General features: G+C 40.5%; 1 protein-coding gene and 1 long non-coding RNA gene across 16 annotated transcripts in view; one reads left to right on the top strand and one right to left on the bottom strand.

Moving 5' to 3' along the window:
* Positions 1–25,524, bottom strand: part of Srpk2 (SRSF protein kinase 2) — a 178,298-nt gene that overhangs the window by 31,954 nt on the left and 120,820 nt on the right. For 12 of the 15 annotated variants that reach the window (XM_052173063.1, XM_052173070.1, XM_052173072.1 and 9 more), the window contains 4 exons: positions 15,107–15,215; positions 13,926–14,013; positions 12,423–12,510; positions 8,499–8,605 (listed from right to left, as the gene is read on the bottom strand). In XM_052173063.1, coding sequence (XP_052029023.1) covers positions 8,499–8,605; positions 12,423–12,510; positions 13,926–14,013; positions 15,107–15,215 — 392 coding nt within the window. Of the gene's footprint in view, positions 1–8,498; positions 8,606–12,422; positions 12,511–13,925; positions 14,014–15,106; positions 15,216–15,919; positions 16,010–19,577; positions 19,600–25,524 lie in introns of those variants that run through there. The other 3 variants (XM_052173073.1, XM_052173076.1, XM_052173069.1) reach the window with 3 other exon arrangements.
* On the top strand, positions 14,774–23,739 carry LOC127678260 (uncharacterized). Its single transcript, XR_007976543.1, has 3 exons — positions 14,774–14,975; positions 19,507–19,615; positions 22,835–23,739. It is a non-coding gene; the product is annotated as an uncharacterized LOC127678260 (long non-coding RNA).

The raw sequence follows: 25,524 nt of genomic DNA, 5'->3' as shown, positions 1-25,524 counted from the left end.
TCTGATAAACCATCTAAACAGTCCCAGAACCCGTAAAGAAATAAAAGCAGTCATTAAAAGTCTCCTAACAAAAAAAGTCCCAGGACCAGATGTGTTTAGTGCAGAGTTCTATCAGACCTTCAAAGAAGACCTAATACCAATACTCTTCAAACTATTCCACAAAATAGAAACAAAAGGAACACTACCTAATTATTTCTATGAAGCCACAGTTATGTTCTGTATTCTCCCTTGGAGATGGAACAGTTTTTGTCTAATCAGAAACATGTCACAATTTCCTTTCATAGAGAACTTCATAACAGATTATTTTCTATTTCAATCATGTTTAATGGTCCAAATAGATTTTCCAAACTGGTTGAGTGCATATTACTTTTAGCGTCACAAGATATTATCTATATTTAAGAGGCATTTAACTATTATGTATTTTTTGATGACTTAAAAAATGTCAACACTGAGCTGCATATTTTAAAATAAATTTTATGAGTTTAATTTAAAAAAAGAAAAAAGAAAAGGGAAAACAAACCTAACTTTCTCTAAATAGGCATTTTAGTCCACCTTACAGTTATAAGCCTGCATTATAGGGCTCTCTGGATAAGGAGGTTGTTTTAACAGAGCAGAGGCAGGAAGGGAAGAGACACACGGTGAGTGTGTGTATGCGTGTCTGTGTGACTTTATGTGGGGTCTTGGGCACTACATTCAGGTCTCATGCTTACACGGCAAGTACTTTCTCCACTGAGTTACTTCCCAAAGCCCTGAAGGTGGCTTTTTCCAACTGGCACATTATGCTAGTGTAGACCATGGACATGCTGCAGAACTCAAAACAATACTATAGAGCAATAGTGTTAAAAACTGCATGGTATTGGTACAGTGACGGGCAGGAGGATCAATGGAACAGGATTGAAGATCCAGAAATGAAACCACACACCTATGGCCACTTGATCCTCGACAAAGGGGCTTAAAACATCCAATGGAAAAAAGATAGCCTTTTCAACAAATGGTGCTGGTTCAACTGGAGGTCAGCATGCAGAAGAATGCGAATTGATCCATCCTTGTCTCCTTGTACTAAGCTCAAATCCAAATGGATCAAGGATCTCCACATAAAGCCAGACACTCTGAAGCTAATAGAAAAGAAACTGGGGAAGACCCTTGAGGACATCAGTACAGGGGGAAAGTTTCTGAACAGATCACCAATAGCATATGCTCTAAGATCAAGAATTGACAAATGGGACCTCATAAAATTACAAAGTTTCTGTAAGGCAAAGGACACCATCAAAAGGACAAATCGGCAACCAACAAATTGGGAAAAGATCTTCGACATCAGATAGAGGGCTAATATCCAATATATATAAAGAACTCAAGAAGTTAGACTCCAGAAAACCAAATAACCCTATTAAAAAATGGAGTACAGAGTTAAACAAAGAATTTTCACCTGAAGAACTTCGGATGGCGGAGAAGCATCTTAAAAAATGCTCAACTTCATTAGTCATTAGGGAAATGCAAATCAAAATAACCCTGAGATTTCACCTTACACCAATCAGAATGGCTAAGATTAAAAATTCAGGAGACAGCAGGTGTTGGCAAGGATGTGGAGAAAGAGGAACACTCCTCCACTCCTGGTGGGGTTGCAAATTGGTACAACCACTCTGGAAATCAGTCTGGCGGTTCCTCCGAAAACTGAGTACCTCACTTCCAGAAGATCCTGCTATACCACTCCTGGGCATATACCCAGAAGATTCCCCAGCAAGTAATAAGGATACATGTTCCACTATGTTCATAGCAGCCCTATTTATAATTGCCAGAAGTTGGAAAGAACCCAGGTATCCCTCAACAGAGGAATGGATACAGAAAATGTGGTATATATACACAATGGAGTACTATTCAGCCATTAGAAACAATGAATCCATGAAATTCTTAGGCAAATGGATGAAGCTGGAGAACATCATACTAAGTGAGGTAACCCAGACTCAAAAGATGAATCATGGTATGCACTCACTAATAAGTGGATATTAACCTAGAAAACTGGAATACCCAAAACATAATCCACACATCAAATGAGGTACAAGAACTGAGGAGTGGCCCCTTGTTCTGGAAAGACTCAGTGAAGCAGTATAGGGCAAAACCAGAACAGGGAAGTGGGAAGGGTTGGGTGGGAAAACGGGGAGGGAAGGGGGCTGATGGGACTTTCGGGGAGTGGGGGTCTAGAAAAGGGGAAATCATTTGAAATATAAATAAAAAATATATTGAATAAAAAAAAGAATTTAAAAAAAAAAGAATTACAGAAAATTACCAAAATTGGAACAGTGCTGTATTTCATGACTAGCAAGCAGACACCCTGTTACAAAATTTCTAAACAGTACAATAAATTAAACACTAACATTTGAAAACATGAAACACCAACTTCAACCTGAATTATGTAAGAAACTGAAACCTACTTTGAAGATTTTAAGAAACTTTCACCTTTGGTGCATTGTTTAACACACTAGACAGGATGCCAACACAAGTCCCCTTTATTTGAAGTTTAGAACGACATGGTGAAGCTAGTCATAGAATAGAACCTAGTATTTACAAGGCAAATGAAGAGGAGACATACAAGACTCCATGACTGAGGTCAGAGAAGCTGGCCATGTCTGGACCAAAGTCTGGGATGGGCATTCGAGAGTCCATCCAGCCACAGCCAGTGCTTACCGGGTGGCCAGGATGCTGAGACCTGGTGAAAGGGTCTCACTCAGGCTGAGAAGGCAGCTTACCAACAGGGTACTTGCTTAGCACCAACAACATCCTGGGTGTGACTCTCGGAATCACCCAAAAGTAGTGATTCAATTTCTCTAACTAAAGTGATAGTTCTCTAAAATGTTCATGTTCCTATTTTCTCTCTTCACCCAACCCCCACCCCTACCCAGTACTGAGGAGTGAACCCATTAAACACACCGCCTACCAAAGAGCTATACTTAGTCCCGGAGAGCCAGTCACATCATAAAGTCATACAAGCCTCAGAATATCCTTCTTAAACATACCTCCATTTTATTTATCTAAGCACTTATTTTGGAATTTGAGGGATTGGACCCAGAGTCTTTTACATGTTAGATACTCTCTCCACCAATAAACTGTATCCAACAAGCCCTTTAAAACATATAAAGATCGATCATTTTGCAAAGAATAAGAACATATGTAGTGAGAATTTGGGTTTCTTTAAAAACCCAGTTATGAGCTGGGCAGTGGTGGTGCATGCCTTTAATCACAGCATTTGGGAGGCAGAGGCTGGCAGATTTCTGAGTTCAAGGCTAACCTGGTATACAGAGTGAGTTCCAGGACAGCCAGAGCTACATACATAGAGAAACCCTGTCTCGAAAAACCAAGGTAAACAAAAAACCAAACCAGTTATGGTATGTGAATATGTTTGTCTTAATGCCAGCTGTGGGATATGGGCTGTTTCCGTTTGTCCACAGCTGGCAACTAAGACTGTCTCCTGCTCTCTGGAGAGAACCTGTGGCTCAGGCTGCTGCCCTCCCTGGGGTCACATTTGTGATTACTGGACTGCTGGGTACTCTGATGGTGATGACTGGATGTGCCCCAGGGATCCCAACCCTAATCAGCAAGATGCAGTCTAAGGAGGTCTATGCCCCCTTTCCCTGCAATCTTCTTTCTTTCCTACCTATTACTGGGGGATTGGATGGGATCAGGGTGGAATAAAGGTTGAAGGGAGACAGAGATATAAGAACCCAATAAAATAATAAAATAAATACACCAATAAACATGTTCCTGCCTTATTTAAAGAAATACCAACCAACTGTAGAACTTCCTGACATATGAAAGAGGACACAGAGGACTTATAATGATTGACAGCTCCAAGACAAGCATAGTACAGTTCTGCTTCTGTAATGGACACTCTATTGACAGTCTCTCATTTTAACCTGCGTGGTAAAGCCGCAAATTACAAATGACTCTAAATTCATAAATGAGTAAAACAAAGTTATATAACAAGAATTAGCAAAAGCAGATGACAAATGTAGGTAAGAGGGAATTCTGCCCCTCCCCCACCCAGGAGACAAACCAGAGGATGAGAAGGCACCACACAAGTCCAACAACCCTTGGGGACTAAAGGCTGGGGAGGAAGTTAACTATGCCATGAACGGAGCAGACCACCTCCGAAAAGTAAAAATAACAAATTATCTAATCCAAAACATCAACTGTGCTGGAACTGAGATGACCTGGCCTGCATTATAAAACTTGTAGTCAATTCAAGGACCAGATATGGCTGGGGGCATAACACAGAGGAAATGAACAGCCTGGAATAGCATAAGAGACCTTTGTCATAGAGAATTCTGGTTAAGCCTTGAATGCTGTGATAGAAAAGAATGGATAGTTTCTAGCAGCCTAGGACAAAAGAGATCACCAAAGGTCAAGATATAAAAGATGGCAAAGGGCGCTTAGGGTCAACAGCACCATCGTTAAGATCTCTCTCTGAACTCCTTACAAAGTTAAACAAGTAACAGAGTATAAACAAAAATCTCATGAAAGGAGCATGTGTTTATTATTGCTTGGAACATCATTAAATATCCAATATTCAATAAACCAAAAGGGAGGGGTGCTAAGTATTAAGTTTTGTGAATGAGAGGGAAAAATGGATAGAAGATTTAAAACCTAGAAGAACAGAGACTTAACTTCTACTGGACACAGACTGAGCACAATTTCTAACAGCATTTTATCATTTAGGAAAAAAGAAGTGAATCTTGAGCTCCAAAACTAGACTGTTCATGTTTCACTTCCTGCTCCCCTGCTTTCTATATCATCACCATCATCATCATCATCATCATCATCATCATCATCATCATCTTATTATTATTATTATTATCATTATTATTAATGTGTATATTTCATGTGTGTGAAAGTCTCAGTGGAGGTCAAGAGAGTGTCAGAAACCCTGGAGCTGGAATTCCAGGCAGCTGTGAGCCCTCACCGGGGCAGTGTGGATGCTGGGAACTGAGCTGGGATCATCTAGAAGAGTGTGGAGCAACTCTTAACCACTGAGCCATCACTCCAGTATCAGTCAGTATTTTTTATTTACTTCCCAATGTAGGGAAAATTACTAAGGTCTATATTCCTATTTCCAATTCTTGATTTCCAATGAAATCAAGAAAAGAAGGACTATTATTTCATAGAGTTGTTAAAAGCTTTTAGAGGATTAAAGTATGCCAAGTACTTAAAACTATGCCCAGGTCACAGTAACATTAATTACAGTAGGATGTTCTTCACTGTAATCCAATGAGGACAGCACCATTATTAGTCACACCTTACTGCCAAAAACCTTTCACCTTTCAGTTCCACACATTTGCCACTGAATGCAAGCATCAACAGCTCACCCTGCCCAGCTGCCTTCCTACACAGCTGAGCCTGCAGGGCAGTGGCGCTCTCACTCATCTATAGCAGCAATAGGAATCTTTGAAAGCACAGATTTAGGGATGACAGAACCTCTGTGAACGGAATGCAGGCAATTATTTCTTGAGTAAAATATGCAAATCAGAGCTGTGAGAATCGGTGCAGTGGGTGGCGTGTACACGGTAAGGCTGAGGGACTGAGCGCAGCGCCCCAGCACCCAGGTCGAAGGCTGGGCAAGGGGATACACCTGGGATCCTAAAGCCACAGACGTGCAGATGGGCAGCCCTCGAGCCTGCTGGCCAGCTAATCAAACTCAATCATTGAGCTCACATTTAATAAAAGAATGATCTTGTCTCAGAAAATAAGGTAGAGCAGGCAAGCATGTTGGGGCATGCCTTTAATGCCAGCACTCAGAAAGCAGAGGCAGGCACATCTCTTGAGGTCCAGGCCAGGTGAGACTACATACTAGTACCCTGTCCCCACCCAAAAAAGAGTAAAGCGCTCCAAAAAAAAGGCTTAAAAATAAAAGTGTCTCTCTCAGCAGTAAGAAAGAAAAAAATAGGAGGTGAAAATGTCTAAAATTTACTATTTAAGTCTATGAAATTGCATTAAAAGATAAAATAAAATCGGAAAAATATGGTGTGTAACAATCATCAAAGACACCAATTGCTAGCTGCCAATATATATACATACACATATACAGGTACATACTATACATGCCTATACAACACATACAAAATAAAACAAATTACATGTGTTTTTTTGTTTTGGTTCCTTTTTGTAATTATTTGTTTGTTTTGTTTTCCAAGACAGGGTTCTCTGTGTAGCCCTGGCTGTCTGGGAACTCACTCTGTAGACCAGCTGGCACAAATTACATATGTTAAGCCTTTAATATTTCATGATTTATCCTAGATAATTACACGATAATTCATGTTTCAATAAGATTTTTTAAAAAGCTTTAGATTTGTCACTAAGTTACAAACATGACCCCGGACCCCAGAGGAAGCGCATGAGCTAACTATCAATTTCACCATCTCCTGCGTCCTCTTCTACATTAAAGACAGCGCTGTTTGCTAAAGTAAGTAAAGATGGCGCAGACGGCACCTCTCTAAAGGGAAACAAGATACATTACAGAAAAGTCACAGGCCTTAGAGTTGGCAAGTTCATGCGCCAGGCTCATTCCAAGCAGAAATACCTCAATCCACTTAAGAGAGCAAACGGCCTTTCCTTTCACTTTCCAGACCCCTCTTTACTGTTGTTTCTTTTAACCACTTGGCATTTCTTCCAACTCCTGACTTCGTATCTGTACTATGACCAACAGCACTGCCTGTGTGTGACACAGGAGGACAGTGTGAGGAGGGGACCACACACAGTCAGGGCTGCTTTCACTACACACATTTAAAATCTAGAGATGTTATAAAATGGATTTAAAAGCCCAATCGTGTACAGTTGCCTAAGCACAAACTATCTGCACTGGGAAGGAAGGTCCTTTCTGAAGCCACTCCCTCTCAATTAACAATCTGTGAGAATAATTATGTTTTCTCTTATTACATTCACAGAGACAGACAGGTACACACAGGCACACATGCACATGTGTACAGGGCACATGTGTGTACAGGTTGGAGGACAACCGGCAGAAGTCTCTCCTTTCACTTTGACAGACAGACCTGGGGACTAAACTTGGGTCATCAGGCTTGGAGGCAGGAAAACCCACCACAAGGCATCTCACTAGCTCATAGTTCTTTTCCTATTTAAGAATTCTGAGGACTGAGTATAGTAATAGCCTTCAATTTCAGCACTCAGGAGACAGAGGCAAGTGCATCTCTAAGTGTGAAGCCAGCCTTGCCTTCATGTTTCAAGCAAGCCAGGACTAAAAACCACACACACACACACACACACACACACACACACACACACACACAGTTCTGAACTGAGGCCTATATTTTGTGGCTGCAACCCCTTGAGAGGCCTAATCTAAGCTTTGAACCTGGTGATTGAGGAAAGACTCCTAACCTTTCCTAAACTAAGCAACCTCACTGATAATCCCAGCCTTACCCATGCTAACCCACGATATCGTCATAGATAATTAAGCTACATCTGTAGCTTTCTTATGTCACGCAGTACAGGCCACAAAGTAGTGTGTGAACTTAATATGTCCATTGGCAAACTCTAACCCTGGTGAGCAATGCTAAAGGGCACATTCTATCTTTACACACTTTCTTTTTTGTTTGTTTGTTTGGTTGCTTTGGTTTGGTTTGGTTTTCAAGTAAGGGTTTCTCTGTGTAGACCAGACTGGCCCCCAATGCAGAAATCCACCTGCCTCTGCCTCCCAAGTGCTGGGATTAAAGGCGTGTGCCACCATGCTGGGCATCTTTACACACTTTCATCCTACAAGTATTTATTAGAGGGTCTCGTGTAAACCACTCCCTCACTAAAGGGTCTCAGTTGGTCAGACAATCACAGCACTGATGTCATGGTATTCCCTATGCAATGTGTACCATGTACAATACCGTACCTTTTCCTAGAGCTCCTGTTTTCATGACCCAAGGTACTTTACTCTAACGTTACCCAACACAACTGACAATACATACTAAACATATTTACTGCTTGATACCTGTTATTCCCTACACAGGAACACTATGTAATAGCTCACAAACTATTATACCCACTGAGTCAAACTGCTTTCTTGTGTGGAGATGAGGATCAGGTCTCAGAGGATATAATGCAGTTATTAGCCACAATATGCACAATATGCACCACACTGTAGCAGGTCCATAGGACCTGCTTCCTTTGGCTTATTCTGTGGTATGTCAAATAGCAAAACAAACAGATTACACAAAACAACATAATAAATTGTTCTTTCTTAATTAAGTTCCCAAGACCTAAGTGTTTTCCAGTAAAAATACTGACTGCAATAATTTGATTATTATTCTTAATGTATGGATATATATTACTCATCTTTAAAAAGGCTGATATGCCAATGAAGTGTGAGGCAGATGCTCCAGGCTGCCTTCCCTTGCTTATCAATTCCTTCACTGTAAACTGAATACACGTCAAAAGGCAACCGAACTGGCTGAGAGATAGGACTGCTCTCTCCAGGGGGTGGTTTCTTTCTAAAGTCTCACCTGTCGAATGATACTCTTCACACATCGGACAGGGAGGCCTTGATAGTTGGACTTGATGATCCATTTGAGGAGATGGTGACCAAGCACTTCAAAGACCATGCAGACATCTGGGATGCGGTTAAGGCCCATCTGAGAACGCCTTTCCTGAGGTCAGGCAGTTACTAGAAGCAGCTTCATTATGTCACGTGTAAAACATTGCTTTCCTAATAAAATACCACATTAATACCTTCACGGTGATCACTTGCTGTTTAGCACCTAAATATACAGGATCTGACTTTTTCCACCAAGATCAATCATGTACTATACACTATACAGTGTGTACAGTAAACCACCTCAGGAAATATATACCTCCACCCACTGCTGAAACAGGTGAGAAGCATATGTCCTAGCTTCTGAAGGCCAACCTGTAATTCAGACTACATTGTGCCACGCTCTCCTGTCAGCTCTGCCCACGGAGAGTGGACAAGAATGAACCCTCACGGGTGGGGGGGGGATATTGTTATTCTACAAGGTGAATAAAACAAGAACGTAAATAAATGTCTATTTGATTACATACATTATAAAATAGAATACTAAAGGTGTATTAATAACCTTTCTTTTCCATCAATATTATATACATCTATACACAGTGGCACACCCAAGTGACACAGTATTTGGAAGGTAATAGAGAATCAGAAGGTTAAGATTATCCCCAGCTATACAGTGAGTTCAAGTCCAACCTGGGCTTATATGAAGCACAATCTCAATGAAAATCTATTAATTAATTAATATTTTAGTATTCAACTGGTAGATTTGGGGTCATGATGTAATTATGAGAACATCACTATCATTCAAGGTCATTCAAGTACCCAAAGGAAGTGAAATCAAGATTTCAAATGTGTCAATAGTTCCAATAGAGCCATGAGCAGCCAGGGTATAGAAATGGCCTGCCTACCCGTGGGTGAACTGACGGAGAAAACACGGCACATACATACTGTGCAACAGTATTCTGTGGAAAAAACAATGGATTTTACAAGAAAAGACATAAATTTATTAGAAATGTGTGCTGCTCCAGTCTTTTTTTCTCCATTAGCAGAAATGCAACCATCAGTAAAGCCCCACCAGACTGTGTTTGGCTCAGTTCTGTGGGTAGTGGATTGGTTAATTAACTTATTTACCTTTTAGTCAAGTCCTCGATACATAGCTCCGGTAGTTCTCCGGAGAACTGTAGAATAGGCTGGTCTCAAACACAGAGATGCTCATGCCTCTGCCTCATGTGCTGTGCCACCTTTTTAAGGTGCCACCTTTTTAAGACAAGGTTGACCCTGGAGTTCACCGATTCAATTAGACTAGGCTGTTAGTGGTTGGTTTGCTGTTGGTTTTTTTTTTTTTAATGATATTTGTAGCTCTTTATTTTTTATGATTATTTTATATATATGAGTGTTTTGCCTGCATGTATGTACCTATGAGACGTGTGTGCTTGGTGTCTACAGAAGCCAGAGGTGGCATCACATCTACTAAGTCTCACGAGGTATAGCTGTGTGAGTGCTGGAACTCAAACCTGGGTCCTCTGGAAGAACAGTCGGGTATCTTAGCTGCTGAGCCATCTCCAGCTCTACTCACTGCATTTTTAAAAATAGAAGCTCTATGCCAGGTGTGGTAGTGCATGCCTTCAATTGAGGCCAGCCTGGTCAGTAAGTTCCAGGACAGCCAGGACTACACAGAAAAATACTGTCTTAAAAAAAAAAAAAAAAAAAAAAAAAGAGGAGGAAGAGGAAGAGCCACCCTAGACCAATCACTGACCCTCTAAGTCAGTGGTTCTAGACCTGTGAGTTTCGACCCCTTTCAGGTCCATATAGCAGATATTTATATTATGATTGATAATAGTAGCAAAATTACAGTTATGAAGTAGCAACAAAATAATGCTATGGCTCAGGGTCGCTGCAGCATGAGGAAGGTTGAGAATCACTGGAAATAGTCAGCAAAGAGACCACATGTTAATGTCAGTCACGAGGGGATTTCTAAATAGTTCTGAAACTCTTTCAAACATCTGGTTCATGACTAGAGGCTTCAGTTGGTATCGGTATCACAAAAGGGTTGACTTATTAACTTTTACAGCAATATCTGGATTTATCATATCAACATGATAGCTATTAATATATTTTAAAGAAAAAAAATTGTAAATGCTTTGGTTCTGTGAATGACCTTAAATACTCCAGGCTGCAAAGACAATGATTTACATCCCGGTATCATTACAAAAACAAAAACTGGAGCCTGACGTTAGTGGCAGGTACTGGGCCAAATCCTAGAATTTCCAAAATGAGTCCCAAATCTCCTCAAAGTATTGACACATCCAGACCATGATAGCTTCTTACCATTTTACTTAATAGTAAAAAAAAGCTGCTAAATTGTGTGTGTGCGTGGGTTCATGTGTGTGTGTGTGTGTGTGTGCGTGCGTGCGTGCGTGTGCATATGTGTGTAAAAAAGCTCTAAAAGCTCTACAAATTTAACACACAATGAACAGAGCTGCTCTGTCCTACACAGAAAAGCTCTCATGGGCACACAGAGTGTCAGACTGCCTACCTGCTTGCCTACTTTTGGGAGAATGAACTTACTGGATACTAGAACTCATCTTGAAGCAAACGCTGATACAACATCAGCAGGGTTTTAGATTTAGTAGCACTGACTAATCTGCTTACTTGTTTTGGTTTGATGAGACAAGCTGTCATGTAACCCAGGCGAGCCTCAAACTTGCTATGTAATGAAACTGACTGTGAACTCTTAGACCTTCTGTCTCAACATCTGAAGTTGTAGAGATTACAGGCATTGAACATCATGGTGGGCTGGGAATTTCTAGGAGAAAAATAAAGATCTGTTGCAATAAAAGTTTTCTTGTAAACAATCATGACGGAGCAGGTGCAGGTACTAAATGTCATTCTTAGACTTAAGCTGAGATTTATTTTTTTGTTTTGCTTTGTTTTTTTCGAGGCAGGGTTTCCCTGTATAACCCTGGCTGGCCTCGAACTCAGAAATCTGCCTGCCTCTGCCTCCCAAGTGCTGAGATTAAAGGCGTGCGCCACCACTGCCCAGTGAGACTTATTTTTTAAATATTTATTTTATTTACATGAGTACACTGTAGCTGTCTTCAGACACAACAGATCAGGACATCGGGTCCCATTACAGATGAATGTGAGCCACCATGTGGTTGCTGGGATTAGATCTCTTGAAGACAGGACCTCTTGAAGAGCTGTCAGTGCTCTTACCCACTGAGCCATCCCAAAGCCCTGAAGCTGAGACTTTTATCATATGAGAGTTTATCATATTTTCATGCCTTGTCAGTAAGGTTTCTCGAGTTTAAGAAAGTTAATAAATATGACAAAAAGCTTTGGATCTGCTCCAAGAAAAAATAATAAAAACCCCAATGAAGTGGAATGCCTTGGCCATTCACACATACCTACACAACCGAGCCACGGGGCTATAAAGAATAATGTTACAATACTTTTCCACCTACCATTACAAAACAACTGCAATTACTTTTACTAAATCAATAAAATTATAACCAAAATACAGATTAATAAAGTTAAACAAACAATAGTAACCAGGGTAACAAGAAATGAGGACAGTAATGAGAGAATAAATACAACTTCAGTACATTATATACATTTGGAAAATATGATAAAACCTTATTTTGAATAATTAATAACTATTAACCTCAAAGTAACAACTAAGTACATTCCAAATCAAGCTAGCATTTTTTAATGTTTCTAAGATATTAATACATCCAAAAGAGTTTAAAAAAGGAAGAGAAAGAAAAAAACAAAAAACAAAGCCCTACACAGCAGGACCAGGAGAGGCACTAGTTTAATAACACTATATTTTAAAACTGACCCCTTACCCCCCCACACTAACTGTATTATACTTCAAAGATCATGCAGGAAAGGATACGTATCCCATTCATGCCCGAGATCTTGAAGTCATCGATTAGCTGGACTACCATGTCTTTGTTGGGGTCACTGGGGTCACTTTCTCGAACCTATACAAAGAAAAAACACATAAGAGAACAATGGGGTGTGCACAGTCCTTTTCCTTTTGGTGTTAGTATCAGCCCACGCCCACGCTGGCCCAGAGCTCAGCCACCCCTGTGTGTCAATCCCTGAGTGCTGGGATTCCAAGTGCACACTACATGCCCAAACAGTGCAGAAGTCTGAAATGGGGCTTGATGCTGGGGAGATGACTCAGCACTGAAGAACGTGAACTGCTCTTTCAGAGGACTTGAGTTCAATTGCCATCACCCATGTCTGAGCTGCCTGTGACCACAGCTCTAGAGGAGCCAAAAGCTCTGGACTCCAAAAGCGTACATGTATGTTCTCTCTCCTTCTCTCTCTCTCTCTGGACTCCAAAAGCATACATGTATGTACACACACACACACACTCCCTCCCTCTCTCTCTCTGGACTCTCTCTAAAAGCATACATGTATGTACACACACACACACACACTTAAAATAAAAATGGAGCTTTTTTTTTTAATTATACCAATCAACAAGATGATTTTTTTCAAATCCAAGACTTAGATTTGGCAGGAGACCTGCTCTGTCCCTCCTTGGCTGGATCACTCAGGAGAGTGGCACAATGGCCCTGCTGGGGAAGGTATGAGGGAGCCACACCTACCCCACTGGCTCTGTCCTTGCAGGCTGCAACACTTGGTGAACTAGCTGGGGCATAGCACACCCTGGTGGCATGTGTGCAGGAGAGCTGGCAGGCTGGCCAGCTCAGCGACCACCCAGGCCCAGACCCAGGGCTTGGAGTTAGCCCACCCTAACATCTACCCCACCTATGAACCGGAGCTGAAGCACATGAAGAGGCTAGTCCTGAAAAATCAAAGCTGCAGGATCTCCAGGCACAGGGCATCAAAACTATATATACCCTAGTGGCATCCCAGAGAGGATTCCTTATTGATACCTTGCCTGAAGCCAGAGGCCTCAAACCAGACCAAGAATCACTGCACACATTTGTATGTGAAAGGGTGCATAGTGAGACACACTACAGCTTCCAAGAGACTTCTGTTTGGTTTATTTTTATTTATTTTTTTTTGAGGAGGAAAGCGGCAAGGGTAAAAGATAGATGTGGAGGAACTGGAAGATAAGTGGGATTGCAGGACATTAGATGAAAGGCACAACGAACCAATAAAAAGTTAAAAAATAGATTTAAACTTTAATAGCATCACCCAGAAAAATTAAGTTATACTTAATAACTTTACAATGACCCTACAGATGTTATACAGAGGTAGTATAGCAGTAATTAAAAGTTTACAGGTACCTGAAAAAACTATTTCTAAAAGTAAAAACAAGAAATATATTATAATTCAGAGGTCACAGAGTAAAGGATATGCATTTGCATTAGTTAGTCATTTACTTTTTTATATCACTCATTATTTGTTGATTACTTACACATTTTAGCAGTTTAATTTCATCCAAGGCTGTCTCTGTATAATGCTGGGCACTTTTTACAACTTTCATTGCAACAAATCTTTTCCCTCTTTAGATAAAAAAACAAAACAAAACAAAACACATAGTTATTTCTATTATCAGTATAAGAAGTGATTGCTATAGTGAAGTGTAGCCAATTAGTAGCCAACAAATTGAAGCTTTCGGTAAGCTTTCCCTTAAAATAGTATTTTGGGGCCATTCCACAAAGTTGTCCTCCTGCTGTGGCAAATGCACCATTACACACCTACACATACATCATATATACATATATGCAGCAATAACATTTAATTAAAAATCACATTTGGGCAACACAAGTAAGTGTTCATGAGTTACAAGATATTTTATGTTTGTTGTTTCAATTCTAATTAACAAGGCAGACAAGAAAACTCTCAGCTAACACACAGACACTAAGGGAAAAGCATGCGTTTATAATATTCGATTATGTATGTTTCCTGCTTTGGGTCAATGTGGCATCTACATTTTCAATTTGTATCTGATTTGTTTCTGATATGAGTTAATTAACAGAAAAGTAACACAGCTCTGAGGTAAAGCAATTTTGGAACACTGGCTCACAAACGAACTAGTTAGCATTCTTTAAAACTATAAGCAAAGGCATGTGGAAGTAAGGTGATGGGGACGGCGGGCCTGGCCGGCTGTGGGGCCTGGGCCTGAGCAGCGAGCGCCTCACATGCCAGCAGGCAACATGACCCTTGGCTACATCATCTTAAAAGCAGACATGCTGGTTGAATGTTTGGCCCAGGGAGTGGCACAATTAGGCGTGGAGCAAGGGTAGAGTGGGTGTGGCCGTGTAGGAGGAAATGTGTCAGTGTTGGGGTGGGTTCTGAGATCCTACGCTCAACTCTGCCCAGTGCAGAAGAGAGGGTCTGTCTCATCTCCTGGCTGCCTTCAGACTAAGATGTAGAACCTCAGCTCCTTCTCCTGTGTTATGCCTGCTTGATGCTGCCATGTTTCCTGTTGTGATGATGATGGAGAGACCCTCTGAACCTTGAGGTCAGTGACAATTAAATGCTATCCTTTATAAAAGTTGCCATGACTGGAGAGTCTCTTTACAGCAGTAAAACCCCAAGACAGCAAGTGCACAGCCAAGGACAACCCGAGAGCACATGACAAAGAGCACTCACTGCATATCCCAGCACAGCCAGACAGTAGAAAAGTGCCCCCATCCTAGCTTCCTAATGACATGATAGCGGCCATTGAAGAGATCTCCAATTTTCACTGGATGATAGCCACCTAAAAAAGAAAATTAAACATCTTAGGAAAAAAGCAGTGCATCTCGTCACTCCCTGTCATCCCAATTCCTCTAATGTCCTTAACGGAAGCACTCAATAACAATCAGATTCAAGATTACTCTTTTACAAGTAAAAAAATCCTACAAATTCTCATTAGGCTGCTTTTTGCATATTTTAACAAAATTTGAAATAGAAACAAAGCATTAGAAACTCCGACCACTGACAGTCTGTAATTAAGTCAGGGTGTGCACCCCAATGTGCTGTGCACCGACTTGCCATTGAAATAGTGCTTTCTTAAAAACGCAAAATGTTCTGTGCATACCAGAAACCATCTGAATTAGATTTCAACTCTGCATGCATACACTTTGTATACACGAAGTTTATGTATAATCCTGTCCTGTACATCTTAGTTATTCCCCAGCCAGCCCTGTTGCTCTCAATCCTCTTCCTCCAACCTGAAACTTTGCCAGGAAGCAGGTTACAATACAGAGTGACAGTAGGCACAGGGCCAGGGTGCTGTGGGAGGGAGGACACCCCACTGGTATCTAGGTAAACAACAACAAAAACATTCTGCCTTATATTTTTTCTTTCTTCCTTTCTCCTTCCTTTTCCTCTTCCTCTTCTTCTTCTTTCCTTCCTCCCTCTCTCCCTCCCTCTCTCTCCCTCTCTCTCTCCCTCCCCCCCCTCTCTGAGACAAAGTCTTACCAAGTAACCCTGGATGGCCCAGAACACACTCTGTAGACCAGGGTGGCCTCAAACTCAGAGATCCTACCTGCCTCTGCAGTCTAAGTGATAGGATTGAAGGCAGGCTCAACAACCATGCCCAGGTCTGCCTCATGTTTTAAGCAAACTAGGCTAAATAGCAGCACTGTGGCATCATTTTTAGGACAGATAAGAATGTCTAGGAGAAGCAGAGGTTACCGGACAACCCTGATAGAAACTCATCACCCCAGTGGTAGTATAGAGAAGCACGGAATGGCTTGGCTAAAGGTTCCATGCTGCTCAAGTGCACACCACTGATATCTCTCGGTATAGCAATGTCATGCTGACAAACCACCACCACTAGTGTATATTTTACATTCAAGTTCCCAGTCAGTCAGAGTACACATCTGTGAGCAGAACTGCAAGGGGACCATCTCTGCTATAATCTCATACAAGTACCACATGTTTTTAATGGGTCCAGAATCTAGAATCCTGAGAGAAAACTGGAAGCTCAAATATTATCTCTAAAAACAGAACAGTTACTCAAGAATAGCACAGAAGTATTTTTTAAAACAAAGAAAAACATAGTAAAGGCATAAAATAGTTAATATTTTCCTAAAAAAATAGCATATAATATTTCAGATCTATAGTCTATATATTCTCAGATCCTAACTCCTAGATTTCTTCCTAAAACAAGGGTCTCTCTGCTGACCCTTTTTTTTTTTAACTTCATTCCCTCAAGAGTTTTGAAATCCTAACTAACAGAGCACCTCCTCAACCTACTATGCTGCTGAAAGATAGGAGTGTCTCCCCTCACAGTTGGCCCACAGTGATGAGGAAATGCTAGAAGACAGACTCGTGAGTACAATCCACCCTGCCTCTAGCACGCCAGCCAGGCTGTCAACACGGAAGGGTATTGAGGACAGATAAAGGCTTTGCATCTCTCTGAAGTTACTTTTGCAGCTTCATCCAAGCTGGGGGTGGGGTGGAGAAACACAATATAACAAGATAATACCAAGTAGGACACACAGGCCCAGCTCACAGATATGCAGAGTTCTGTATTTCATTATCATAGTAATGCTGTCATTTAAATTTTCTTCTCTTGTTGCTTCTGAGTTTTTGACTAAAATCAGGTGCATAAGATTTCATTTCTTCTCAAATCAAAAATACCATTTACATTAGATTATAAATAAAAAGGGAACAGAAATGAACTACTCAATGACCATTAATTTCTGCAGCTTCTTCTATTCTTCCTGCTCTCTGGCACCTAAGAGCCTTCAAAAGTTCTACCTGTACTGCTGATAAGACTCCAAAAAAATTCCCTTCTCCCAGCCTAGCAAAAACACATCTATTTATGTAAGCCAATCAAAAGTCCAAAATCCATGATATAAAACAGTCTGGATTTTCAGCAGTGTCCTAATTAAATAATATCAGCTATTATTCCTTTTTAGACATTTCTCTGCTCTCTGACTGTGGTATTTCTTTATGCTGAAAGCTTTCAAAAGACTAGGGAAATACTACAGAATTGTCAATATATAAGTTTTAAGAAAGGTGGGACTAGATCTGGACAGATGGCTCAGCAGGTAAGAGCACTGGGCGCTCCTGTAGAGTACCCAGGCTCAAGTCTCAGCACCTACATGGTTACCCACAGCTGCCTGTAACTACCGTTCTGGAGGATCTGATTCTCTCTTAAGGTATCCATGGGCACCAGACACACATATGGTATACAGACTCACATGAAGGCAAACCATCGAGACACATAAGATAAAAATAAATACCTGCAAATGAGCCTAAAGAAAAACAAAGAAAGAACACAGTATCTGTAAATATGTTTATTAGAATGAATTCTAAAATCTATGACATGAAAAACAATAAACAATGAAAAGGACTATTTGAGAAAACAAAAACAATATATTTCTGATCAAGAATCAGCCTGACTCAGCTGAGACTTACAAAATGCATTCAGTGATACTCTCAATGGCATACAGACTATTGGTCAAAAGAGACAATATACTAGGTCATAAAACATTTGAATAAAAAAAAGTAATTCCAGTCACATAAACAACATGCTCAGACCACATGGTATTAAATTAGAACCAGCAGGAATTGAAAATGAACCAAAACCTGAAAACTAACTCAAACCCTCCAAACTAATATATTATTTATGGAAGGAATCAGAAAGAAACTAGTTCTGTGGCTCATACAATGCCAGCACAGACTAAAGAATCACCTACTGCAAGGTCAAGGCCATCCTAGTCTACAAAGCCAGTTTTGGGTTACAGGTCTTAAAAAAAGAAACACACCAACACACACACAAACACACAAGCAAACCAAAACCAACATCAGGTGTGGAGACTCATACTTATAATTCCATCACTTGGAGAAGGTAGTCTGTGAGTTCAAGTTCCCATTATTTATTGAATTATAGGTCTGTCTAGACATTAGAATGAAACCTGGTATCAAACAAACAAAAATCTCAAGATATTTCTTTATCTCAAGGGAAAAAGCATGAGCTACCGGTGTAACTGACGTGCTGCTGAGGCAGGACCCAGGCGTCTGTGACATTATGAGCCTGCACTAAAGATCCAAAACCAGTTCTGTGAAACAAACTAGAAATGGCGATCAAGTGAGGAAGTAAACCAAAGAAAGAACACAGCATGGCCTAAAATCTATGAAATGGAAACAATAAACAATGAAAAGGACTAAGAAACAAAAAACAAAAACAATGTATTTCTGACCAAGGTAATAAGGGGAAATAAAAAAAATTACAGAAAGGAACACAAGTTACAAACATTAGATATGGCCGACTCCACCAAGTATCCTGGAGATGTGGAAAAGACATGGAACACAGACACACACACATGACTTGGACACAGGGACCATAGACACACACGACTTGGACACAGGGAATATAGACACACACATGACTTGGACACAGGGACCATAGACACACACGACTTGGACACAGGGAACATAGACACACACGACTTGGACACAGGGAACATAGGCACACACATGACTTGGACACAGGGACCATAGACACACACAACTTGGACACAGGGAACATAGGCACACACATGACTTGGACACAGGGAACATAGACACACGTGACTTGGACACAGGGAACATAGACACACGTGACTTGGACACAGAGAACATAGACACACGTGACTTGGACACAGGGAACATAAAGCACACATGACACAGACAGATGGAACATACAAGATGGACACAGAGAACATAAGCACATATGACACGGACATACACCTTTAATGACACAGTGAAATTTAACAGCAAAAAAACCCAATACTTTAAGAATCCCATACTTATTTTTAAATTTGAGTTCATTAAACACACTATGATAAAAAGTGCACAGCAGCTGAGTGTGCGAGGCAGATTTGAGGCTGGTCTCTGCAAGACCCTGTCTTTATCAAAAACCAGTGGCGGAGGTAAGGCATAGTGCAATTTTCTAAACATTATGGAAGAAATACTATTGGTTCTATACAATCTTTTCCTAAAGAGCACAAAAGAGAAAACGCGTCTAATGTGAGGTGTCTACCTACTGCCCTGTATATATTTGTTTTTAAAAGTTATTGATATGTGAAGGATAGAATGCAAGTGACAGCTCCTTCTCCTGAAGATGAACGCCAGTGAAGTGTACCTCGGAGGAAGCAGTGGTTCCTGGCTCCCATGGCTCCGGTAAAGCTTTTTCCTGTGTTTTTCCTATGCCCTCTATGAAGTCATCTTCTGTTCTGTTATGCAACACAACAGAATATATGTTACATACTTCTCCCTTCTGTTCACAAAGAGATGGCCAAGCTCTTAGGAGAACAGGCACAGGCTTTCTATAAAGACAGGATCCTCAGTGGCATGTACATAGAACTTGGACCATAACAGACAGCACACATAACAAGCACACAGACATGGATAAGAGGGAGAGGGTTTTGTTACATAAAACAAGGGCAGAGCATACCTTTCCTTAAAAATATAAGCTAAAATCAGGCTTAGTGGCCTGCATCTTTAATTGTAGCACTTGGAATGCGGAGACATGTGGGGCTCAAAACTAGCTTAGTCTATACTGTGAAATAGTTCTGCTTGATCTGAACAATAAGACTCTGTCTCCAAACAGACAGACAAACAAATAAGCAAACAAGCAAAAAATCAAAACTTTTTAGGTCATTGTAACAAAGGAAAAGAGAGGAAAGCCTCATGAAGAAATCTTGGAGGTGGGTTTAAGTGGAATAAGTTTTACATTAAGAAAAAGAGAGAGAGAGACTGGAGAGTTGGCTCAGTGGTTAAAGGTACTGTCTGCTCTTCCAGAGGACCCAGGTTCAATTCCCAACACCCACAAAGCAGCTGACTCCAGTTCCAGGAGATTTGACACCCCCCCACAGACATACATGCGATCAAAACACAAATGTATATAAAATAAAAATAAATAAATCCTAGACAAAAAAGGAGGGAGGGAAGCAGGGAGGGAGGGAGGGAGGGAGGGAGAGAGAGAGAGAGAGAGAGAGAGAGAGAGAGAGAGAGAGAGAGAGAGAGAGAGAGAGAGTGTCACAGGTTTGACTGAGAAGATCCTTTCCAATTATGTAAGAGTTTGGACCTGGCTTTCTGTGGAGAGAAATTAACTAAGTATATTCTCCACACCATTTCTGACATCTGGACAAGGAAAACCTAATTTAAATGCACCTCAAGTCATCACTATTGCTAAGAAAACTGTAAGACATATTTTATCAGACTTCATTTTTTAAATATATGGTACTTAAAGAACACAGCTGAGTGAGTTGTAACCTCACAAGATCCAAGGGAACCATCAGGATCTTCACAAACCTTTAAGATCTCATGGGCTTTGTCTTTATAAATTAGGCGCAGACACGAGGCAACACTAAATAAACAATCTTTTCTTATGTCATTGTAATAATTTGGTAACTGCAACAAAACTTTTCTAAAACATACTCATGTTGACATTTCTATTTTCCTTCTTTTGAAAAAGTATCTCCCTGCCTTTACTTCTCAAACGCTGGCATTACAGGCATGAAATACAATGCCAGACTTGAAAAACAAAATCTAAATAGACTCTCATATACAAAAGTGCCCATAAAGAAAACACAAGCCTTAGTTTGCACTGATGTCCACACCCACCAAGGTTGTTCCTCATTTCCATGAGGATGCTTTAGGAACCCAGGGGAGGAGGGTGTTAAGAATTCTAAAAACGTACATTAGTCAACATCAGGTCATAAATGGCTATCGGTAGATTTTTAAAATTCTTGTCTACAGCTTTACTTGAGTTCATTTAACCAGTCTCTAGACGTCTTGAAGTAGACACCACACACTGAACAGTGGCTTGATATGATATATAGCTAGCTCCAGACTAACCCATGAGTGTATCCACATAACAGAGCAGCTGCGTCTCAGCCAATCAGAGGCAGACACTGCCCCTGATAGGACTAGAAATGGCAACTGCAGGGACCAGGTATTTGCTTGCCACTTACCTCCTTCCTGGATGAACACAAGCCTCCTCCTATGTGATAGAGTGGGCATTATGCACGGCATTCAGTTTGGAATGCTGCCCAGTTCTAAAGTCTCTTTTGTGGTCCAAACAATCTATACAAATTCATTTTTCAGGCTTATGGCTGTTGTTTTTTAAACATAGTAATTTAGGTTACAAGCTTCTTATGTATGTCTACACACAATTAAATGCCAGACTTTGCTGGTTGTTCAAGCACATTAACATCCCTCCAAGTCTCAAACAATTGAAAGAGTTCACACCAACATTTTCTTTTTAGTTGGTTTTTTCTCTTATTATTTCTTAAATACTAGATACAGCCATTTCTCGTTTCAGGATTTGACAGAATAATCCAAAGCACTGCTCCATGCAAAACACTGTTATGTCAATTATCCTACCCTTCGACTGAAACATCCTCTACAGAAACCAAATACAGTGGGAGGTGCATGTGTGTATGCATGTGTGCATGCATTTTTTACATTACAGAAAAGTCTTTCAATGATCTAATATATGGTCACACCATCTTTATACTGAACATTTTTATCTATTCAATATTTATTAGTCCTTGGCAAGTTTTATATTTTAACATCTTTGTGGGGAATTTTCAAGACTTATTATTTCTATTTTAATACATGAGTGTTTTACCGGCATGTATGTGCACCTCGTATCTGCCTGGCACTCATGGAGGCCAGAAGCAGGCATGAGATTTTATGGAACTGGAGTTACAGACGGTTGTCAGCAGCGAGGTGAGTACAAACAGTTCAGTATTCTACAACATCAACCATGATCGTAAGCACCGAACCATCACTTCTGCCCCATCCTTTTTGTTTTTCTATCTATTATTGCGGGCAACAATGAAACAGCAGCACTATATGAGATCACTAATTTTACAAAATTAAACAACCTCACATAATTAGGCACTTAATCACCAATTGTTTAATTAAGGACATATGTTTTTAAGTACCGGCCTGGACACTGGCAAGCACAAACACTTTCAGCTCACTTCTTAGTTCTTAAGTTTGCTCTGGATAAACGAAGGTACAATACATCAAATTATGAACTGGGCAAAAACAACCAACATTAAAATAAAAAAAGTCTTAACTGGATGAAAATCTAGTTCAGAAGCCAGAATCCACATGAGAAATATTTCTTTTTAACGAGTAAAAATATTCTTTAGTAACTAAAACTTTATTAATAAACTAGAAAAACATCTTGGCTATTTCAAGCTAAAAATGATATTGCATACATTCGAGACTTTAAAACTGAATTAAAAACTAAATCCCTTCATCCACTCTAGATCTATTGCTATTTCTAAGCTAATCTTATTTGTACGGCAGGAGAGTGGATCAGAGTATATAGTAACTAACCAATACTGACATGTCTGCTGGTTAATTTTAATTGTCAACTAGATTGAACCTAAGTCATCCAGAAAGAAGGGACATCAAATCAAGAGCTACCTTGACCATGACTCTGGAATGTTTTTCTGACTGTTGAAGGGAGAGTCCAGCCCACTGTGAACGGTGTCATACTTGACAGTTTTCAAGAAGCTGAATGAGCAGGGGCCAGAGAGAGCAAGCTGGTAAGCAGCATCCCTTGATGGCTCCTGCTCTAAGTTCCTGTCCTGGCTTCCCTCATCAAGGACTATTGCATTTGCTCATGGTGTTTACCACAACAACAGAAAGCAAATTAGAATAATGTTACAATACTCTAAAGTACATTTTCATTCATTTAAAAAATAAACAGCATATATATGGAAAATAAAACTGATTTTTGAAACTTATTCTAGTTTACTTTTTAGTTCTATAAAAAAGACCATGTCCAAAAGCAACCTGGAAAGCAGTTTATTTGGCGTATGTGTCTTGCATCACAGCCCACCCAGGGACACCAAGGCAGGAACTCAAGGCAGGAACCTGGAAGCAGGAACTGAAGCAGAGGCCGTTAAAAAGCCTGCTCCATGGCTTGCTCTCAGCATCCTTCCTAGCTCCCACAGAACAACCCATTAAGTTCTAAGCACACAACAGCTTTGCCAGCCCAAAGTTCCAAAGTCTTTCCACAATCCCCCCCACAACAACCCACCTGGCCTGTCAAAGCAGTACCCTCCTCACAGCCCCGGTCTGTCCTAGTTTACTTCTCTGTTGTGCAATAAACACCATAACCAAAAGCAATACAAGGAGCAAAGGCTTGATGTGAAATACAGGTCACAATCCATCCCCAAGGAAAGCCAAGTCAAGAACTCAAGCAAGAACCTAGAGAAGGAACCTGACCCAAAGGCCATAGAGGAAGGCTATTCACTGGTCTTCTCACCATGGCGCTCTCAGCCTGATTCTTATACAGCCCACACTAGTTATGAAGGGGTTGCAACACTCACAGTGGGCTGAGTCCTCCCACAGAAATCATTACTCAAAAAAATGCCCCATAAATTCGCCTACAGGCAATCTTATGGAAGCATTTTCTCAACTGAGGTTCCCTCTTCCCAAATAACTCTAACTTGTGTCAAGCTGGCATGAAACTATCTAGCACAAGCTCATTCTTAAGCCCTTTCTTAATTTAAAATCTAAAATTAATTAATACTTCCCAATTTAGTAATCATCTGTTGAGAGCACAGCACAAATACCCCTGTGCTCACAGATCTCTAATAATGTGTATCACACAGGACTGTGTTCTCAAGGAATTAATGTAAAACCTGTTCTTCCATCCAGAGAGCTGGGAATTGGAGGTCATTAATGTGTATCTGTTGGCCATACCAAGCTTCTACAATCAGGAGCAGAGGTGGCTAGTAATCTAAATGACTCTTACAGGCAGGAACTCCCCAAGACCCACAACCAAGACCAGAGATACCTAATAATCTAATGATCCCTACATTGTCTGAATAGCTTCCCCAAGCTGCCACAACCAGGACCAGAAGTTGGCAACAGCCCAAATGAGCCCTATATTGTCTGTGTGACTGAGACCAGGCCAGAGAGTCTTCCTCACCCCCTTAAACTAGTATAGGTAGTACACCTCTAGAGATCGTCTTCTTAGAAGAAATGACATGAACCCTGAGCTGGGTTTCAATATAATTATGCCTCCTTGTGCACCCACTGTTATATTACATCAAGAAACTTTTCCCAAATTATACTATATTTAAATTTGTTGGGATAAACTGCCTGGCATCACTTTCTAGAAGGTTTGATCCACATAGATAAAGTCAATCTGAACCACGTTTTCATTCTTACCTACTGGCAGTTCATTGCTCTGCCTGAGACATACAGAGACCCCTGCAATCATCAGTAAAGTAATACATGTACCAACTTGTATATTCATGCATCTGGTATCCAATGCTATTAATAATATGGACATACTTTCTTAGATGTTAGATTTATATCTATAACAAATGGAAGTAGAAGATGAATTTATACCCTAAGAAAAGTGGTTAGTTTGTAGTATATGTGTGTATGCTATACACATTTGGGAGTCTTCATCATTCTTTTATTGAATTCTATTCCTATATTCCAACGCATTGTCAAAGAAAGCCAAATATAATAGTATCTTTTAGACTACCCAATCTTCTGGAATTCTGACATTTTATCTAAAAATCAAAAAAATAAAACCCCAACTCCATTCTTTGTATGAATGGGTCTCTAATGTGTTTGTATGAATGAGCTTATGATGTGTTTATTATGAAAGGGTTTGTAGAGTGTTTGTAAGCCACAGAGTAGCTGAAATAACCTTGCTGTCTCTGAGGACAGCTCAGAAGTTCCCAGTATACATATGCATTTGCCTTACAACTCAGAGTTTCCAGGTAAGGAGTCTAGTAACTCTGAGGTCATCATGCTATGAAACAAAGCAATGCACACAAAGAAAATGCACACAGCTTCCATTGGCAGGCCCGGACTTAAAGCCCAGCAGAAAGAATGACGAGCTTTCAGGCAATTCTGCACCCTTAGCCAGAGTTCATTCCAGCTGTTAGAGGTTCAAACGAGCTCACAAACAGCGTAAAGTACAGGCTCGCCACTCCAGCTTTGCGCACGTGAAATAGCTCACAAGCACTCATGGACAAAATGCAAGGTCCTCAACTCATTATTCTAACTTTGCGAGCTGGTGGAAACATTGAGAACGA

The sequence above is a fragment of the Apodemus sylvaticus genome, chromosome 2, assembly GCF_947179515.1.
Source record: "Apodemus sylvaticus chromosome 2, mApoSyl1.1, whole genome shotgun sequence".
Classification (NCBI taxonomy): domain Eukaryota; kingdom Metazoa; phylum Chordata; class Mammalia; order Rodentia; family Muridae; genus Apodemus; species Apodemus sylvaticus.
The sequence above is the reverse complement of the archived record's forward strand: the minus strand, read 5'-3'. Positions and strand labels throughout refer to the sequence as shown.